At 42.5% G+C, this 17,850-nt stretch overlaps 2 protein-coding genes across 5 annotated transcripts; one reads left to right on the top strand and one right to left on the bottom strand.

Moving 5' to 3' along the window:
• Window positions 1-262: 262 nt before the first annotated feature.
• LOC103478198 (Krueppel-like factor 10) lies at window positions 263-3,688 on the top strand. 2 transcript variants are annotated; one of them, XM_008431785.2, is made up of 4 exons: window positions 263-413; window positions 947-1,104; window positions 2,248-3,094; window positions 3,185-3,688. In XM_008431785.2, the coding sequence occupies exons 2-4, from the start codon at window positions 979-981 to the stop codon at window positions 3,472-3,474; spliced, it is 1,263 nt and encodes a 420-aa protein (XP_008430007.1). In that variant the 5' UTR covers window positions 263-413; window positions 947-978; the 3' UTR covers window positions 3,475-3,688. The 2 variants fall into 2 exon arrangements, with proteins under 2 accessions (XP_008430007.1, XP_008430006.1); XM_008431784.2 differs by having other exon boundaries at window positions 865-1,104.
• Window positions 3,689-3,987: 299 nt separating this feature from the next.
• Window positions 3,988-15,131, bottom strand: azin1a (antizyme inhibitor 1a). Of its 3 annotated transcripts, none has more exons than XM_017309713.2 (12): window positions 14,945-15,131; window positions 12,804-12,925; window positions 12,309-12,519; window positions 11,533-11,706; window positions 11,218-11,390; window positions 7,380-7,514; window positions 7,155-7,236; window positions 6,990-7,064; window positions 6,734-6,899; window positions 6,487-6,602; window positions 5,166-5,383; window positions 3,988-5,075 (listed from the first exon to the last, which is right to left on the bottom strand). In XM_017309713.2, the coding sequence occupies exons 3-12, from the start codon at window positions 12,408-12,410 to the stop codon at window positions 4,961-4,963; spliced, it is 1,356 nt and encodes a 451-aa protein (XP_017165202.1). In that variant the 5' UTR covers window positions 12,411-12,519; window positions 12,804-12,925; window positions 14,945-15,131; the 3' UTR covers window positions 3,988-4,960. The 3 variants fall into 3 exon arrangements, with proteins under 3 accessions (XP_017165202.1, XP_008430005.1, XP_017165201.1); XM_008431783.3 differs by lacking the exon at window positions 14,945-15,131 and adding an exon at window positions 13,630-13,836 and having other exon boundaries at window positions 12,800-12,925; XM_017309712.2 differs by lacking the exon at window positions 14,945-15,131 and adding an exon at window positions 13,630-13,836.
• Between the last annotated feature and the right edge of the window lie 2,719 nt (window positions 15,132-17,850).

Raw genomic sequence — 17,850 nt, 5'->3', positions numbered from 1 at the left:
TTAGGAGAGTAATTCAAGATAGACAGAGCGAGTGTGCGTGCGTGCGTGTGCGTGTGTGTGTGACAGAGAGTGTGTGTGTTGCGTTGCCTTTCCCACATGTCAAAGGCGTTGTGTACCATGCAGCCTCCACGTCCGTATCAGCCTTGGATCACGCATCGAGTTCTCCTCCTATTGGCCGGCACCTCAGCACACCTATTCGGTTTATTGGTCACCGCGATAAGCCCCGCCCCTTAGTCTCCCCCCCCGTCGCATTTGAGACCATGAATGAGAAACAGGTCGAGAGAAGAAAAGTGGGAAACATCAAATTCTGCTCTCAGATATTCACGCACAGACGACAGGGCTGACCTAAAGGTGAAACCTATAGACTGACCCCCTCAGGGAAAAAAAACAAAATCACCCAATCCAACATAGATGTAAGTAAGATTTTTTAATTTCACTTAAAAAAAGAAGAAAAAAGAAATATTGCATAAATTAGATAACATTTCTTTGAAAAGATTACTTTTGCACGGATAAGACTGCTTTATCTTTGCAACCTGCTATGCATTTTATCCTTGTGGCAGACAGGAGGGAGAAGGATGGCCGGCTCTGGTGGTCTGTGCCAGACCCCTGCCATAAAGGGGTTGTCTGGTTGTTTTGTAACCACTCTCTGCTTCCACTAGAAACTAGGTGAAAGGGGAGTGAGTGAAGAACACCAGCTGATCATGCCGGTTTCATGCGCTCCCTCCCCAAGTCCTGGAAATAGCTGAATCAATAAACGTGAAAACTAAATAACCTCCACAGGATGACTGTCAGCGAGGCATTAGACATTACTGTATGAAGCCGGGTGAAAATTCTCAACACTTCTCCCTTGTTTTTGTCTGTCAGATCTCTAGAATGAAAATTGAAATGGACCAAAGTGAGGTGTTAGACACCCGGCCTGATTTCCAGCCTTGTTCAATGGGTGCAGGTGACCTCTGGGCCGTGGAAGCTCTGATCTCCATGACCGAGCACTGGAAGACGAGGAACTTCAGGCCCAAACAGCCCAGACCCCTCACCCCCTCCTCAGAATGCTCAGAGGATGACTCCGTGACCTCTGGTCTTTCTGCGATGCATGAGTCGTCTTTTGTAAGTGAATTATAGTTTCAGTGAATGTCATATTGTTTTCTTTCTTTTCTTCATTTTCTTTTGGCTAGCTTTTATTTGACGGACCAACACAAATTAGCGCATAGTGGCGGCACTAGAAGATGTTCATATGGGTGCTGAACATGATTCTCTGGGTGTTCCAGTGGAGTGGCTAGCATATTTCCAAATTTGTCCCCCCCCCCCACCCACCTCCCACACCTTTAGGGTTGCATCTGTAAATTGAAAATTTTCTCAAGCAAAATGTAAAAAAAAAAAAAGTGCAACATGCATAACTGTACAGTTCTGTGAAGACATTTATGTTTTTTTTTGGAGACTTTAAATGAACTAAGAGCATCATGAAGACCAAGGGACATAACAGACTGGCCAGGGATAAAGTTTTTGAGATTTAAAGGAAGGTTAGGCTCCAAAAGTTATCCAAATTTTGGACATCTCATGGAGTGCTGTTCAATCTATCATCTGTAAGTCAAGTATTACTCAACTAAAAACCTACCCAGACCTGGTGATCTAACTCAACTCACGGGTGAATCAAGTAGAGGATTAGAGAAAGAAGCGGCCACGATAGCCAAAGTATCTCTGTTAACACTATTAGTGGAGCACTCCAGGAATCTGGACCTTAATGGAAGGGTGGTAAGAAGAAAGCCAGTGTTGAAAGAAACACATTAGAGGTCCCATTTCCAGCTTGCCACAATCCTATAGGTGACTCAGTGAAATGTTGTAAAGGTTGTCTGAACAGATAATAAAAAAGTTTGTTGGCCTCCAAATGTGGATAGCTGACACCCTGAACAAATGATCTCTAAAGTTAAACAGGGTGGCAGCAGCATCATACTGTTGGTGTTTTATAGGGAAGGACAGTGAAGATCGTCAAAGTTGACAGGCAGAAAGATGAAACTATTCACAGGGCTATCCTGGAAGAAGCTGTTAAGAGATGTGTCTGTGTCCTGCAAATTAACACAATAAAAACCATGCATCCTCTTGACCCATTTTTGGTAATCCACTACTTTATGTTGGTCTATCTCAGCAAAATACAACAAAATTTGTGTTCATAACCTGCAAAAATATTAAGTGGTGTGAGTGGATTGGCAGTAGAACTGAAAACCTAGTCCCACTCTTTGATTTTTCTTGCAGTGCATGACGCCACCCTACAGCCCACCCGACTGTGAGGCCACACTTTCAGGGTCACCGCATAAACTGCATCACTCTCCAGAGGATGCAGCCATTTCCCAGAAGTACCAGTGCACTAGCGTGATCCGCCACACTGCGGATATCCAGCACTGCTCCTGTAGCACTCATCAACCCTTGCAAGAAGACACAGCCTCGGCGTCTCTTGCGCAGGACTCTAAAACGAATGTGGACGCCTCTAACAGTTGGACTAACAGAGACTCTGATAAGACTGTTGCAAAACAGAAAACCTCCAAAGATGCATCAGCGCACTTTGAACTCAGCCAGATCCAGATGAGTCGGATAAAACCGGACGATAGATCAAACATGGCCCCTTCAGTTCCGGCTGAAATCACGCTAGTTTCTCGTGTACCAGTCTTTAGCCAGATCGTTCCCGTGTCCTCCACATCCACCATTAGATCGCAAAACAGTGTCATAACCTCTTCGTCTATTCCATTAGCAATCACACACTCACACGCTTCACAGCAGAAACTTGGATCACCACTGATACCAACAGGTTCCCCTCCACGTATCCTGTTAGTAGAGGGTCAGGTGGTGAAAGGCCCCATAGTGTTTCTTGTCCCCCAATCATCAGTGCCTGCCGTCTGGAACCTTCAGCAAGCGCAGATGACATCTAGTGGAACCAGGTTTGCACCCATTGCCCCTGCTCCTGGGTGTGCCGCATTGGAGCAAAGGAGCGCCGCTCTGCAAAGAGAGTCATCACGTGTGCGCAGTCATGTTTGCCCTCATGAGGACTGTGGCAAGACCTACTTCAAGAGCTCCCATCTCAAGGCCCACATGAGGACACACACAGGTAAGAGATGAAGAATCTCAAGAAGTGTGATCTTGCTGATGATTCAAGCACATAGTAAGAGTCAAATCCCCTCTGTCTTTGTCCCAACAGGTGAGAAACCCTTCAAATGCAAGTGGGAGGGCTGCGAGAGGCGATTTGCTCGTTCAGATGAGCTTTCCCGCCATCGTCGAACACACACCGGAGAGAAAAGGTTTAAGTGCCCCATGTGCCTCAGCCGCTTCATGCGCAGCGATCACCTGGCTAAGCACGCCCAACGACACTTTGTGGCGAGGAAGAAACCCTTCTGGGCATTAGGGATCAGCCCCGTCGCAGACCTCACCGTGTCCACTGCTATTAAAGTCTCCTCTACGAACGCTCTCGCGAGACACTCCAATTGCTGAAAGGCCAAACAAAAACTTTTTGTGGCTGAATTTGCAGATATTTGTTTTTCCACTTAAAAAGTGCAACACAGGTTGAGCACTGCTGTGTGTATGGAGAGGAACCAAGCTCTCTTCCATGAGCTCTTGTTTCCTGCAACTTTTTGTTTTTCTGTCTTTTTGTTTTTTTATTTGACCAGTCTGCTCGTTCCTTATGAAATATATTATTTTTAAACAATGTTTGTGCAATGTTTAGTTTTTGTTCGGAACACAGTATTACAAAGCAAACTTTGTAGCTTGAGGTCAATATTGAGATCAAGGGTTTGCATGTTTCTGGGGTAATGATGGTAGGAGTTTATCCTGTAATCGGTAGGGTAGGTTGCTGGTTCAAACCCTGCACCGTTTGTCTCACTTGTGTGTTTGGGAAAGATACTTCTCCTGTCTTGCCTGCTAGTGGTGGTCAGGTCCCAGTGACACAGATGCATGGCAGCCCCGCTTTTGATGAGAGAAATGAAAAAACCCAGTAACACACAGCCACATCATTCAGGTGTTTATTAATGTTCATTTTGACAAGCTACAGCAGAAATTTAACAGAAGGCAAGTGCCTTACCAGTTTTTTTCTTAGACAGACTTGGGAGACGACTTTACAGATGTGACACATGCAATGCAAGCAACCTTGCATTGTCAAAAACTCTGGCAATATTCTTGCAACACATGTATCCAGTATAAATAAGAGAATGTGAAGTTTATAGAATTACAAACGTACTGTTTTGTTACTAAAATGTCCCTTTCTGTTGCAGCTGATTCCTTATCCATCAACACTTACCCTGTTCCATCTGCAGCACATGCTGTCTAATGCTGTGGCGGCAACCTGCTGGCCCTTTTCGGAAAGCCGCTCTGCACTTTGTCAAAACACAAACACACCAGCTAACTGGTGATCACTTAACTTTTGCTTTCGAACCGCACCGGGCTGAAACAGTCTATGTTTTCTGCAAGGAGCAGATGCCACTGCGACACCAATGATAACTGAAAATAGTAGATTTTTGAATGAACTGATGGGAGTTAAGCTTGTCATATATAATAAATTATGCAAGGCAATAAAAATTATAAATACAAGTGTAATAAAAACATTTTTTTCAGAGCAACATTTCAATCACTCATATGCAATTTACTGAGACTGGCAACACTAGCAGAAGTAGTAAATACATCAGTTAAATATATAATCACAACAATTCTACATATACCTAATTCAGTAAACTGAAATTCAATGGGATGCTAATAACATGAAATACTTGAGTAATTCTGAAATAATTCTGCTGCGTACTATTTGACATGTACTGTTTGATTTTCAGGGTGTAATCTCATCAGAGTTGAGGATAAGGTTAGATCTGCCTGGTCCCAGTGCTTTTACACATATCTGCGCAACTGGCTTAATGAGTTCATCAAGGTGAAGGACAATAGCAGCGTAAACCAGTAGGAGAAGCCGAAAGCCTTCCTGGTCGGCAGGTTGCTAAGCTGGAACAGACAGTGCCGCTTCTGTTTGGCAGGAGCCGAGGAAATACGGGATCCAGGAGAAGTTCTTCATCGTAGTCTCACTGGTTACACCAGCATCCTGCATTTCTACCCTAAAGAAGGAAACAGCAAACATGTAAAGAAAAAATAAAAATAACTTATTCCTTTTGATTGCAGAAGAAAATCTTCAGAGAGATACTCACCAGTCTCTCGAGGATATTACATAGTGGACAGGGGATGGTGTTGAGTCAGTGGGAGGGAACAGAGGTTGACCCAGAGTGTAGGCTCCGGCATGTGGAAACAGCAGCCAGTCCCCCGTGTCGAGCTCAGGTAGCAGGCAGTGGTCCACCACTTGGTCCAGGTCGTCCCCAGAGGGGCCCCACAAGCTGCTGCTGAACACTGGGAGGTCCAGAGACGTATCCTGTCCAAAAGGCATCAAATAGAATCATTAAACCACTGGACATTAAAGGGACAGATCAGATTTGTTGAAGTGATGTTCCCTTATCTGTGATTGCGATGTCATATTTGTAGAAAGGTTTGTAAAAAAAAAAAAGTGAACAAATCCTCAAAGACATGCCATGCATACCGTCTAGCTAGGGATGAACCAATTGCAATTTTCTACTTGATCACAGATTTCTAAAAAGTCTGACTTGTCAATTCTGATCTTTGTCAGAAAGGTCCTTAAATGTAGCACCAAAGCTGCTAAGTTGGCCACTGTGCAGATCAGTTTCACATCTAAGTATCAGCTGATCTCCAAAAACTAAGAAAATCAGGGCTGATTTAGCCCTACTATTGGCAATTTAAAGCACATTAGACATAACGCTATACTACACTATTGAATGAGGTTGTTTTCACAGCTGAATGTAGTCTGTGTTAGACGTCAAGTTCCATTATCTGAGCCTGCACTAGTCTGCTTGATCAGTTGATTGTTGGGATCATTTCCAAACAACTAGGAAACCTGGAAACGCACAGGAATGTGCACCATCTGCTGGAAAAACAAAAAAAAACGACAGCCTGTTGCTGAACCAGAAGCTTTCTCTAGTCTTGGCAGACTTTGATTTATGCAGCTCAGAGACGAGCTCACGAGGAAGACTGATACAGAAGGCAGTTAAAACAACAACAAATATTGGCCAAAACCGATGTTAATGTCGATATATGTGACGTCCCTCCACAGTACAACATACAACCTGAGCAACGGTCTTAAAGTGTAGATGTTTATTCTCCAAGATAAAGCGGCGTATCTTATGGATCTAAATAACTGCAGTTAAAATTAGATTAAATAGCTAAAATCAGACCACAAATGTAAATGACGACTGTCTTTAATGTGCATGGTTAACCATAGTCACCCCACTGTTGCTAACTTATCAATTTTGTTGATTTACTTACTGACTTTTCAGATAAAAAATTCTGTATTGGCCAAAATCGGAATCGGAACTGTAATCGGTGCACCCTTACTTTAAGGTATGGAAAGAACAGTCTTGTTGGCTTTGCATGTTCTATGTCCGGAATGTTGTTGAGACTCACCTTGTGAACAGATGGTGCTGCAATCACTGTTTCTGAGAGCTTGCTTGAAAATGATCCGTACACCCCCTCGTTCATGTAATACTGGAACTCTGGCTCCTCATTGGCAGACAGCTCACCTGTTCAAGGATGTAGAGTTTACTTAATACTTCAAAATACACAGTCTAAAGGTGACCGAAAGCTTTAATTAATCCCGTAAACACATCAAATTAAATTATTCATCTTAACCACAAAGCGTTGTTCCACCTACTTTGTTTCTGGTCCTGGCAATCACGACCCATCACCGCTTTGGAAATGACGTTCACAGCAAGAGTGAATGCAGTGGACACAAAGAAGCTTCCGGGTTCTGCAATAATGGAGACTCCAGTTGAAGAAGGGAAGTAAAGGTCCACCATGGACATAACAGCACAGTTGATCTAAAAGAAAAAAAACATGACAGAAAGTTAGGAAATGTAAGTCTAAGCTATACCAAATATGTCTTGAAAAATCTTGAAAGTACAGCTGACCATTTCCAGCTGAGTCTCAGAGCCACTGAATCCGCCTCCAATGTCCAAGATGTTCATGCTGAAACCGACCTCCTCCTGCAGGAGACGAAAGCAAAATATAACTTTTTCTACATGTCTCTGGAGCCGAAACTAAAACCAGTTCACTTTTAAATTTATAGTACTTACACCCATGTCAAAGATGCAACGGGCATCAGAGATTGCATGACTGTAAACCTGGACATCGTCACATGTGCTGGAAATGTGGGACCTGAAAGGGAGAAGACGCTCGTCACAGTCGCACAAAGTCCAGTTTTATTCGGTTTCCTGCAAAATATTATTTTCTCAGGAATGAGTTGCTGTTGTTGAATCACTTCAGTGTGTTTGTTAAGGATGATTTTCAGCGCGTCTCACCTGACTCCCACAACTTGCACACCAAGGTCCTTCGCGCTCTCCAGCAGACGCCTGCAGTCTTTGAGGGAGCAGCCGAACGTTATGCCCATCTCGTCGTCTGGGTTACAGGCCTCGGTGGACACCTGCAGCAGCAGCCTGGATCGACGCATGGCAGAAAGAGCAGCAGCTACTGATGTGGAAGTTCACTCAACAATTTGGTGTTGGGTCAGAATGTCCAGCTTCTTTCACAGTAGGTACAGAAATAAACCTGGTTATGTTCTTTGGATGTCCATTGTTCAAGGTGGTGCAATTACATTTTTAACTACCGTCAGGTGTTTTAACACCAGAACCAAACTTGATTACTTACCCTGGTTAGCGCTCTGCTAAAGAAGTAATTAGCATGAGCTACAGGAAGTCTTTTGCTACACCAACTAGACACGATACTCCAGTGGTCACAACTGGACAATTTTCAGATGATAACCTGTCCCAATAGTTATTACCATACAGTAAATTATAATAGTGTTGTTTTAAGACCATTTCAAGTACTACATAATCACCTTCCTAAAATAATGGAAAATGTATTTTTTCCATCCATCCATCCATTTTCTGCCGCTTATCCGGGGTCGGGTCGCGGGGGCAGCAGCTTCAGAAGGGAGGCCCAGACTTCCCTCTCCCCCAGCCACTTCTTCCAGCTCCTCCGGGGGAATCCCAAGGCGTTCCCAGGCCAGCCGAGAGACATAGTCCCTCCAGCGTGTCCTGGGTCTTCCCCGAGGCCTCCTCCGATGGGACGTGCCCGGAACACCTCACCAGGGAGGCGTCCAGGAGGCATCCTTACCAGATGCCCGAGCCACCTCAACTGGCTCCTCTCGACGTGGAGGAGCAGCGGCTCTACTCTGAGTCCCTCCCGGATGACCGAGCTTCTCACCCTATCTCTAAGGGAGAGCCCAGCCACCCTGCGGAGGAAACCCATTTCGGCCGCTTGTACCCGTGATCTCGTTCTTTCGGTCATGACCCAAAGCTCATGACCATAGATGAGGGTGGGAACGTAGATCGACCGGTAAATCGAGAGCTTCGCTTTTTGGCTCAGCTCTCTCTTCACCACGACGGACCGGTACAGCGCCCGCTTCACGGCAGACGCTGCCCCAATCCGCCTGTCGATCTCCCTTCTTCCCTCATTCGTGAACAAGATCCCCAGATACTTAAACTCCTCCACTTGAGGCAGGACGACCCCCTGACCCGGAGAAGGCACTCTACCCTTTTCCGGCTCAAGACCATGGCCTCGGATTTGGAGGCACTGAGCCTCATCCCGGCCGCTTCACACTCGGCTGCGAACCGCTCCAGTGAGAGCTGCAGATCACCGATGAAGCCAACAGGACCACATCATCCGCAAAAAGCAGAGATGCGATCCTAAGGCCACCAAAACGGATCCCCTCAACACCTCGGCTGCGCCTAGAAATTCTGTCCATAAAATGAAATAATGAACAGAATCGGTGACAAAGGGCAGCCTTGACGGAGTCCAACTCTCACCGGAAACGAGCCCGACTTACTGCCGGCAATGCAGAGCAGACTCTGACACTGGTCATACAGGGACCTGACAGCCCGTATCAAAGGGCCCGGTACCCCATACTCCTGGAGTACCCCCACCGGGCCCCCCGAGGGACACGGTCGAACGCCTTCTCCAAGTCCACAAAACACATGTAGACTGGTTGGGCGAACTCCCATGCACCCTCCAGGACCCTGCTGAGGGTGTAGAGCTGGTCCAGTGTTCCACGACCAGGACGAAAACCACACTGCTCTTCCTGAATCCGAGGTTCGACTATCCGACGGACCCTCCTCTCCAGGACCCCTGAATAGACCTTACCAGGGAGGCTTAAGAGTGTGATCCCCCTGTAATTGGAGCACACCCTCCGGTCCCCTTTTTAAACAGGGGGACCACCACCCCAGTCTGCCAGTCCAGGGGAACTGCCCCCGATGTCCATGCGATATTGCAGAGTCGCGTTAGCCAACACAACCCAACATCCAGAGCCTTAAGGAACTCCGGGCGGATCTCATCCACCCCGGGGCCCTGCCACCGAGGAGCTTTTTGACCACCTCGGCGACCTCGTCCCCAGAGATTGGAGAGCCCAACCCAGAGTCCCCATGCTCAGCTTCCTCAACAGAAGGCATGTTGGTGGGATTGAGGAGGTCTTCGAAGTATTCCGCCCACCGGCCCACAACGTCCCGAGTTGAGGTCAGCAGCGCACCATCCCCACTATAAACAGTGTTGGTGCTGCACTGCTTCCCCCTCCTGAGACGCCGGATGGTGGACCAGAATCGCCTCGAAGCCGTACGGAAGTCTTTCTCCATGGCCTCTCCAAACTCCTCCCACGCCCGAGTTTTTGCCTCAGCGACAACCCGAGCCGCATGCCGTTTCGCCGCCGGTACCCATCAGCTGCTTCTGGAGTCCCACAGGCCAAAAAGGCCCGGTAGGACTCCTTCAGCTTGACAGCATCCCTCACCGAAGGTGTCCACCAACGGGTTTGAGGGTTCGACAGGCACCAACAACCTTGCGGCCGCAGCTCAGATAAGCCGCCTCGGCAATGGAGGTACGGAACATGGTCCACTCAGACTCAATGTCCCCACCTCCCCCGGAACGTGTTCGAAGTTCTGCCGGAGATGAGAGTTGAAGCTCCGTCTCACAGGGGACTCCGCCAGACGTTCCCAGCAGACCCTCACTACACGTTTGGGCCTGCCAGGTCTGACCGGCTTCCTCCCCACCACCGGAGCCAACTCACCCAGGTAGTGGTCAGTGGACAGCTCCGCACCTCTCTTCACCCGAGTGTCCAAGACATACGGCCGCAATATCCGATGAACGATGACAAAGTCAATCATCGAACTGCGGCCTAGGGCGTCCTGGTGCCAAGTGCACATATGGACACCCTTATGCTTGAACATGGTGTTTGTGATGGACAATCCGTGACGAGCACAGAAGTCCAACAACAGAACACCACTCAAGTTCAGATCGGGGGGGCCGTTCCTCCCAACCACGCCCCTCCAGGTCTCACCGTCATTGCCCACGTGAGCGCTGAAGTCCCCCAGTAGAACAAGGGAGTCCCCAGGAGGGGCACTCTCCAGTACCCCCTCTATGTCTTTTTTTCCCTAAATAATTTTTTAGCAAGAAAATTTTTTAGATTTTTTTTTGTGCCAAAATCAGTTCTGCAAAAAAAAAAAACAACCCACGACTTTGGCCATTGTCAATATCCTAAAATAATGTCCTAATAATGCAAATTCAGCCTTCCAAAGATGAATAAACTAAGTTTGTACAGAACACTTAACATAGAAACTGGAAGAAATTTTAAATATCCAAAATAAAACACAACAACCAAAAATAATAAATAAAAGGAAAATAAAAAAACATCACACAACCAAAATCAAAAATAAAATGGATTATGAAGTCTCTGTAAATAAAATATCATTGTAACATAACATGACGTAATACAGTGAAGTTTTACCTTTTTAAGCTTGGAACCTCTTGGAGGCCATGACAGGATTTTAGAAACTTTAGAGTCTCACTGACGTCTGAGTAAAACTAAATGATACTAAGAAGCTAGCTCAAAATGTCAATTCAATAATGATTACATTATTATTATCACATCAACTTCTAATATAAAAAATAATGCTCATGGAAAGCTAGATAGAATGATAATTTAATAATAAAATCTAATATAAAAATCTTATTTTAGAATCTCATAGTTAATTCCAGTAGCAGCAGGTCTAAGCTTTACCGAAAGTGGGGATTGAAATCATCAACAAATTCTGAACACAGCACCTCTTTCAAAGTGAATCAGTCCACTGACTGGAAAATCAAGCACCGACTTACTTGGCATTAGGGTGGCAGCGAGAAATCTTGCGCAGCTCTGCTTCGTTATCACACACAAGGAGGTCGATGCCGTTTTTAGCTGTGTATTTTATGTGGGAGACTTGTTTGCAAACGCCGTTGTAGATGATGTCTTCGGAGGGAATCCCATGGCTCTGCACGAGCTCCAGTTCAGACTGGAATTCAGAAACAGGCCTGTGTTAAATTAGCAGAGAAAGAAGCAATGCAGGCATCTTGACGTTCTGCTAAAATGAAACACTTCATGCCCACCGTACCAAACTGATAGACAGCAGAACTCCTGTAAGGTGTGAGCATTACCTTGTTGGAGCATGTGAACCCGGAGCCAAGAGCAGCGAGAACCTCAATCACTGCTGGGCTGCTGTTGCATCTAACAGTATAGTAAGGACGAATTTGGGGCATGTGAGTTCGCCAGCGAACGTGCTGCCGCATGATCACTCCCAGGTCAGCGACAAAGAAAGCACTCTTCTCAGACTGCAAAGAGCGAGAGCAGAATTATGATATTAAGATGTACCAACTAGCCCTGACGCGATAAATTAATTGCATGATAAATTAACACAAACTCAATCATTTTCATTAGTGTGATTTATTGTTTTCTCTTTTTACAAAAAATTGGAAGACAAAAGTCTTCAGTCTGTTTGCCTTGCTCTCAAATAGCCATTTTTTTAAGGACAGTTTTGTTTACATAGACTTCATAAGTCATTTTATTTGTTCTGTTGTTTTTGTTCATTTATTTTGGATTTTTAAAATATCTTACCATTCCAGTGTTAAACTTTCACCAGAATTTAAAGCTTATGTATCTTTAAGAAAATGTTCTTGCATTATTATCCCATTATTATTATATTACTTGAAAATGGTCTCAAAACAACAATATTATCGTTAATCGCAATAACGTCTGGAACAGTTTATCATCCAGCAAAATTTGTTATGGTGGCAGGCCGAGCTCCAGTCAGCTCACATTCGCTTTGGTAAGTTTGGAAAAGGTTTAAACCAACAGACTATAACAGTAACGGCCCTGAATCTAACAAAAACTTTCCAAAGCAAAGCCATATTTAGAGAAGGTGGAGATCATTCACCAGTGTTTGTTGTTCAATGTGATTATTAATCACATCACTTAGGGCGGTGCCTCCGTCCAGGAAGCTGACAGAATACTGCGGTTCATCTGTGATGCCTTTCATCCTCTGGATCTTTGTCTTCTGACCCGACAGGCATAAAGAATGGAGCTGGTCAAGAGAGGTTTTTGTGGCTGCACGTCGAGCCCCCGGGGTCCTAGATTTACACAACAAACTGTGGAGGAAAAAAAAGCAAAAATATTAAAGAAGCAATGGGAATATTTAAGTGTAATTAGAAAGTCTGTAGCTGGAAAAAAAATGTGCAATGGGTTTTTTTTTGCAACAAAAAGCCAAAAATACATCTAAGAGGTTTGAATCTAAATATAACCATTCTGCAATTTATGTGCAACAGAGGCTGAACAGAAGTAGCTTCCCAACTGAGATAGACTGCGTGAAAAAAAAAAGGTACGCGAAAATGCTCTTTGTGTATCCTCTGATAAGAGGCATCAATGTACCTACATGGAGGAGTCCAGTGAGGAACTCGTCCGCTATCAGCTAGGATCCCAAGGCGGCTCGGCGTTGAAGTCAAACGGCTCTCTGTAAAGAGCTGCCCCTAGATCCTCTGGGTAGTTGTTGTACACCTGCAGAGAACCAGACAGGACAGAGAGGAAGACAAAACAATTTCTGACCAAGTTAACAGACAAAAACCATAGCAGGTAGTAGCTCAATAATGGTTTTCCGACTAGATAAACTATTATTTGTCAATAAGTACACTAAATTACTAGTTTAGTGTACTTATTGACAAATAAACTATCACTTTTTTTAGTAAAAAAATTAAAAAATTGGAGGCTAAGGCCATTATATATATATATATATATATATATATATATATATATATATATATATATTCATAGGTATAATCCTACAATTATTATTTTTTTATATGAAACCATAAACTCGCACATTAAAATATATACATATAAACACACAGTTACAATCACATTATGACCTTAAAACTATATAACTCCTCATCCACCAGAAACTATTAATTCACCTAATATGACATTGATCCATTTGTAATTTCTCCCTTAGCTTATTATTACTGTGTCATTTATCGGACATTAGCATGAAGTCACCTTCAAGGCAGTCATCAACATGCATATGTATATTTGAAAATTTTTATAAAATTTGAGTAAAGTTTCTACCATCACTTGATTTATATCCGCCACGTTAATAGCATATTTAGGCATTCACACCAGGCAAACATGTTCGTCCCGCTTAATTTAGCAAACAGCAAGGGAAGGCTAACAAGGAGCAAACAGCGGAACTAGCTAACGCTACTTACGTTGGCTGAAGACCCAAAACTGGGACAAGAACGCTTTTTCCTTTTTGGCGGAATTTTTAAAGCGTGTTGGGTTTACTGACAGAGAAAGCTGCAGCTGCCATAGAAACAATGAGAGTTGTGTATTTTAGCTGCTGGTACCACTCATTTACTACAACTGATTGAACCAAGACGACGGAAGTGACCGACACTCGGGAGCGTTAAGCAGGAAGTACAAAATTAATAAACATCCGGTAATTTAACACAATAAGAGCAATGTCGAAATTGTTTCGAGAAATTCCGACAGCCGATATGGAGACAATTTTTAAGTTAGTAGTCGCATTCATTCCAATAACATTAATAACGAAAAAATAATAGTGAAAATAAATCCACCTCATAGAGAGACGTACGTATAAATAACTTGATTAATTTCAGGTTGACGTCGCTCTGTCAATTTTAATTTAATAAGGGAAGTGGTAGAAAATCCACACCGAAATATTATAGAAATTTGAAAAAAGTTACTTTTTTGGTGTAAATTAATTTAAAACAAAAAAAAAAATATTATTTTAAGTTCTCATTCATAGTACTTTTTGTACACATTAAGCATGGCAAACTATGGAACCAAGCTACCCTGAGGTTCTAAAAAAAATTATTTGAAAACATTCAAAGAACTGGAATTTTTCATCTAATTCTTTACAAATTGCTCTTAATGAGATGCCAGAAGGATGTTCGATTGACTAGACTTTCAGTTAACTGGTACCACTTACTGCTTCACACTGCCATGCAGCTGGCTGAAAGAAGGTGACTGCATTTTCACTAAACTACAAATACAAATTTGGCTGTATGGAAATATTTCCAGTGGCACAAAAAAAAGCAACGTGAACATTTTAATCATTTCAACAATAAATAAGTGTATTATTTTAGCATGAGTGGCAATAATTGTTTACTTTTTGTATGTCATGAAAGCAGTAAGAAGAGCAAAGCTGTTATACATTTTGGTATTAAATGTTTGGGCTGGTACTGCAACAAATGAAATAATACTTTTTTATGTAAGTTGTCCTATTAACAAGTCTTCTTTAGATTGTTCACTATTTCTAAGTTGATATTTTTATGCATAATACAGTACAATACAATAAACACATCAGGCTTTTTTCTTTGCTGCACTGCAGCACAACAAACAATATCCAGGAAGAAGCTAATGCTGTAAAAATTTAATTTAACTTTAATATAATCAATTGAAGTTAAATAATTTTTTTAATTTCCTTTTTATAGTGTAATGCATCTGTTATGATTCGACCCATCCATCAAACATTTGATAGTCAGTACTTTTTATAATTACCTGTGCTATGTCTTCTTCGCATTTTCCATGGCTGTTCAGTGAGGACCAAATGTTGTCCAGTAAAGTTGGTAGAATATTCCTGCCTATTATAAATCAGTCAAAATCTTCCTAATATCGCTATCAGACATTACATTCATTTTTTTTTCTTAAAGCTCAAGCTAAGACAGGACTTCTTGTCCCACAGTCTCAGTTGTTATGACTTTGAGTTTTGCCTGCCCCTCTCGTTTTCCTTTCTTCCTTTTTTTCTTTTTTTTTTGAGAAGATAAATTTGCATGTCTCCCTCCTCAACACTGAAGGAGGAGGGTGACAAGGAAAGCCCAACCACTGTTTGCCAAACACAGAAGTGAAGTGTTTTCTCACACCATCCCAGTATAAAGCAGTAAAATAAGTTACAGATAAACTTTTAGCCCCAAATTAAAAAATATGTATATATACTGCTCAAAAAAATAAAGGGAACACTTCAGTGTTCACTTAAATGTTAAAGTGTTCCCTTTATTTTTTTGAGCAGTGTATATTACCAATGAAGCTGTGTCTGTGTGTTTTATTTCACAGGTGCAAAGATCTCCTGAAATCTGCCTTGTCATGGCTACTCCGTGTTCTCTTAAGTTAGAGTTTTCTGTTCTGTTTTCTGTCAGAGAACTCTCAGTACACAAAACCAAAAAACAAAAACAAGGCATGCATATTCTGAATACCCACATGCAAACAGCAGCTTCTTATCACACTATAAAAGCTACAATCCAGCAAACCTTGCCCCAGTGAACCTGCAAGCCTTAATCGCCTATGAAAATCCCTTGTTTTCCAAAAACAACAATATCCCCAAAGTATTTGCCACCTTGACTGACCCACACATATTTCAAAACCTGCACCAGTTTATGCATAGTGTTCTTAAAAAAAAATCTTTAAATTGTTAGATGAGATCTGAATGTGCCTTGAGTCAAATAAACAATGGCCTTGTTTGTTTCACTAATAAAACTATTACTGAGAGTCCATTGTAAAGACCGGAGAGGCAGCGTCTTTTCCTCAGGCTGCAGCACAAAAGCTGTTCCGTGTTTTGTGCCTGTTTTCTGCGACACAAACTGAGGCTATGTATATATAAGGCTAATCATACATAGCATCTAGAGTGGCTTCCAGTAAAGCTTGCTCCTGATTTCCATTGTTTGGCTCATAATAGGCAATTGGGTATGCGACAGAGGGACATGCGTACCACCCACCGTCAGGCCAAATACTCCATTGGCTGCATTGTGCTGCAGGAATTCATATCTGCAAACATTGCAAACAGATTACCTCAGTGCACAGATTTAGACAGACCCTAAATCAGGTCTGACTGAATTTCCAGTCAGACAGAACAAAACAGACCTTTTAAAACCGATTAAATGGGTAACAGATGAAAAAATGTATAAACAACACCCAAATTTTTCTTTTTTTACAATAAATTGCAGCTCTCAGTCACCAATATGATGAATGTTCAACTATCAGTTCTTCTTTGTAAATCCATGTTTAATTATTAGGCCATTAATCCATCATGTGGACATGAGCGACTGCACAAATCTGCTATGGACTGATCTTATGCAAGTTGCTGTGGTGTTGTTAAGTTACACAGACATGGTTTCTCTGCTTTTTGCCAGAGAATGCCGGTGAGCAGAAAGGAAATGCGAACAAATGTCTCACAATGATCTGCATGATAATCAGGGGAAAAGAAACACAACTGGATCCAAGAACCCATAAAACAACACACTTGGATGGACCTTCCCTGCTATTCAGTCTGTGTTGACAAGCCGGACACTGTTTCCAAAATCAAATAAAAAAGTCAGACATTTATCTCCATGTTTTATACATTTTTGTTCATGCGATGAGTATGTATACAAGACTAAATTGAGCAGCATTTGTCCAGCGTTGAATACGACGAATATGAAACATTATTTCTGATGTGATTTGAAATAAGAATCCAAAAGCATTTATCAAGGAGAAAAAAAAATTGACCTAAAAATAAACTGAAAAGATGAATCAGCCCTTATCTGCAGCCATTTTCTTGACATGTCATGTTCAACAATTGTATCAAAGAGGTGGAGAGAGACTGCAAGATAATACCTGAAGGCCAAACAATAACGCAGTCTGAAAAATGATGCACATTTAACCTTTGTCTCCACCCTGCAAAAGACAGAGTGTCTTTAAGCTTCATAATTATGTCATATCATGAACTTGTGAGAGTGTCTCAGACTAAAATGAAAGAAGTAAAGTGTATTCCTTCTGGGAAATAAAACCTGAGGTAATTCCCATGAATCAAGCAAGATCTTATTTAAATAAGCTGTAATGTGAGTTTTTTTCTCTACTGCATTATCAAAGATCCAGTGGCCTGCAAAAGTATTCACACCCATTGGACCCTTTCATATTTTGTCAAGTTTCAACTACAAACTTCATAGTATTTCATTGGAATGTTTTATGTGAAAGAGCAGCACAAAAAGTGCCAATTTGAGAAGTAGAAGCAAAATAAGATGTTACAAAAAAAAAACAAAAAACTGAAAAGTGTGTGTTGATATTCATTTCCCTTTACTCTAATACTTAGAATTTGATGCAACCTGTTTATAGCTTTGTCTTAATATAAACACCTGTTTCTTGACAGGCCTCAGGTGTTTGCTTAAGAACATTAGTGAGAGGACAGTGTGCTGGATCACGAGTAAAGTTGTGGAAATTTTCAAACAAAAATGTATTGTAATAAAGAACATTTCTATTCTAAATGTTTTTGGGTTTGCTTAGGTGGTTTATATTTTGCTCTTGCAAAATGGAGGAGCCATAGTTTACCACTTGGTTGCAAAGTTGGGCAACGGTAACATGTGTGAACTGTAGATGGCAGAAAGTTGCACAATAGTTGAGCTAGTTACGCGCAAGAATAAAGTTTATAAAAAACA

The sequence above is a fragment of the Poecilia reticulata genome, chromosome 16 (assembly GCF_904066995.2).
Source record: "Poecilia reticulata chromosome 16, P_reticulata-male-v2, whole genome shotgun sequence".
Classification (NCBI taxonomy): Eukaryota; Metazoa; Chordata; class Actinopteri; order Cyprinodontiformes; family Poeciliidae; genus Poecilia; species Poecilia reticulata.
The sequence above is the reverse complement of the archived record's forward strand: the minus strand, read 5'-3'. Positions and strand labels throughout refer to the sequence as shown.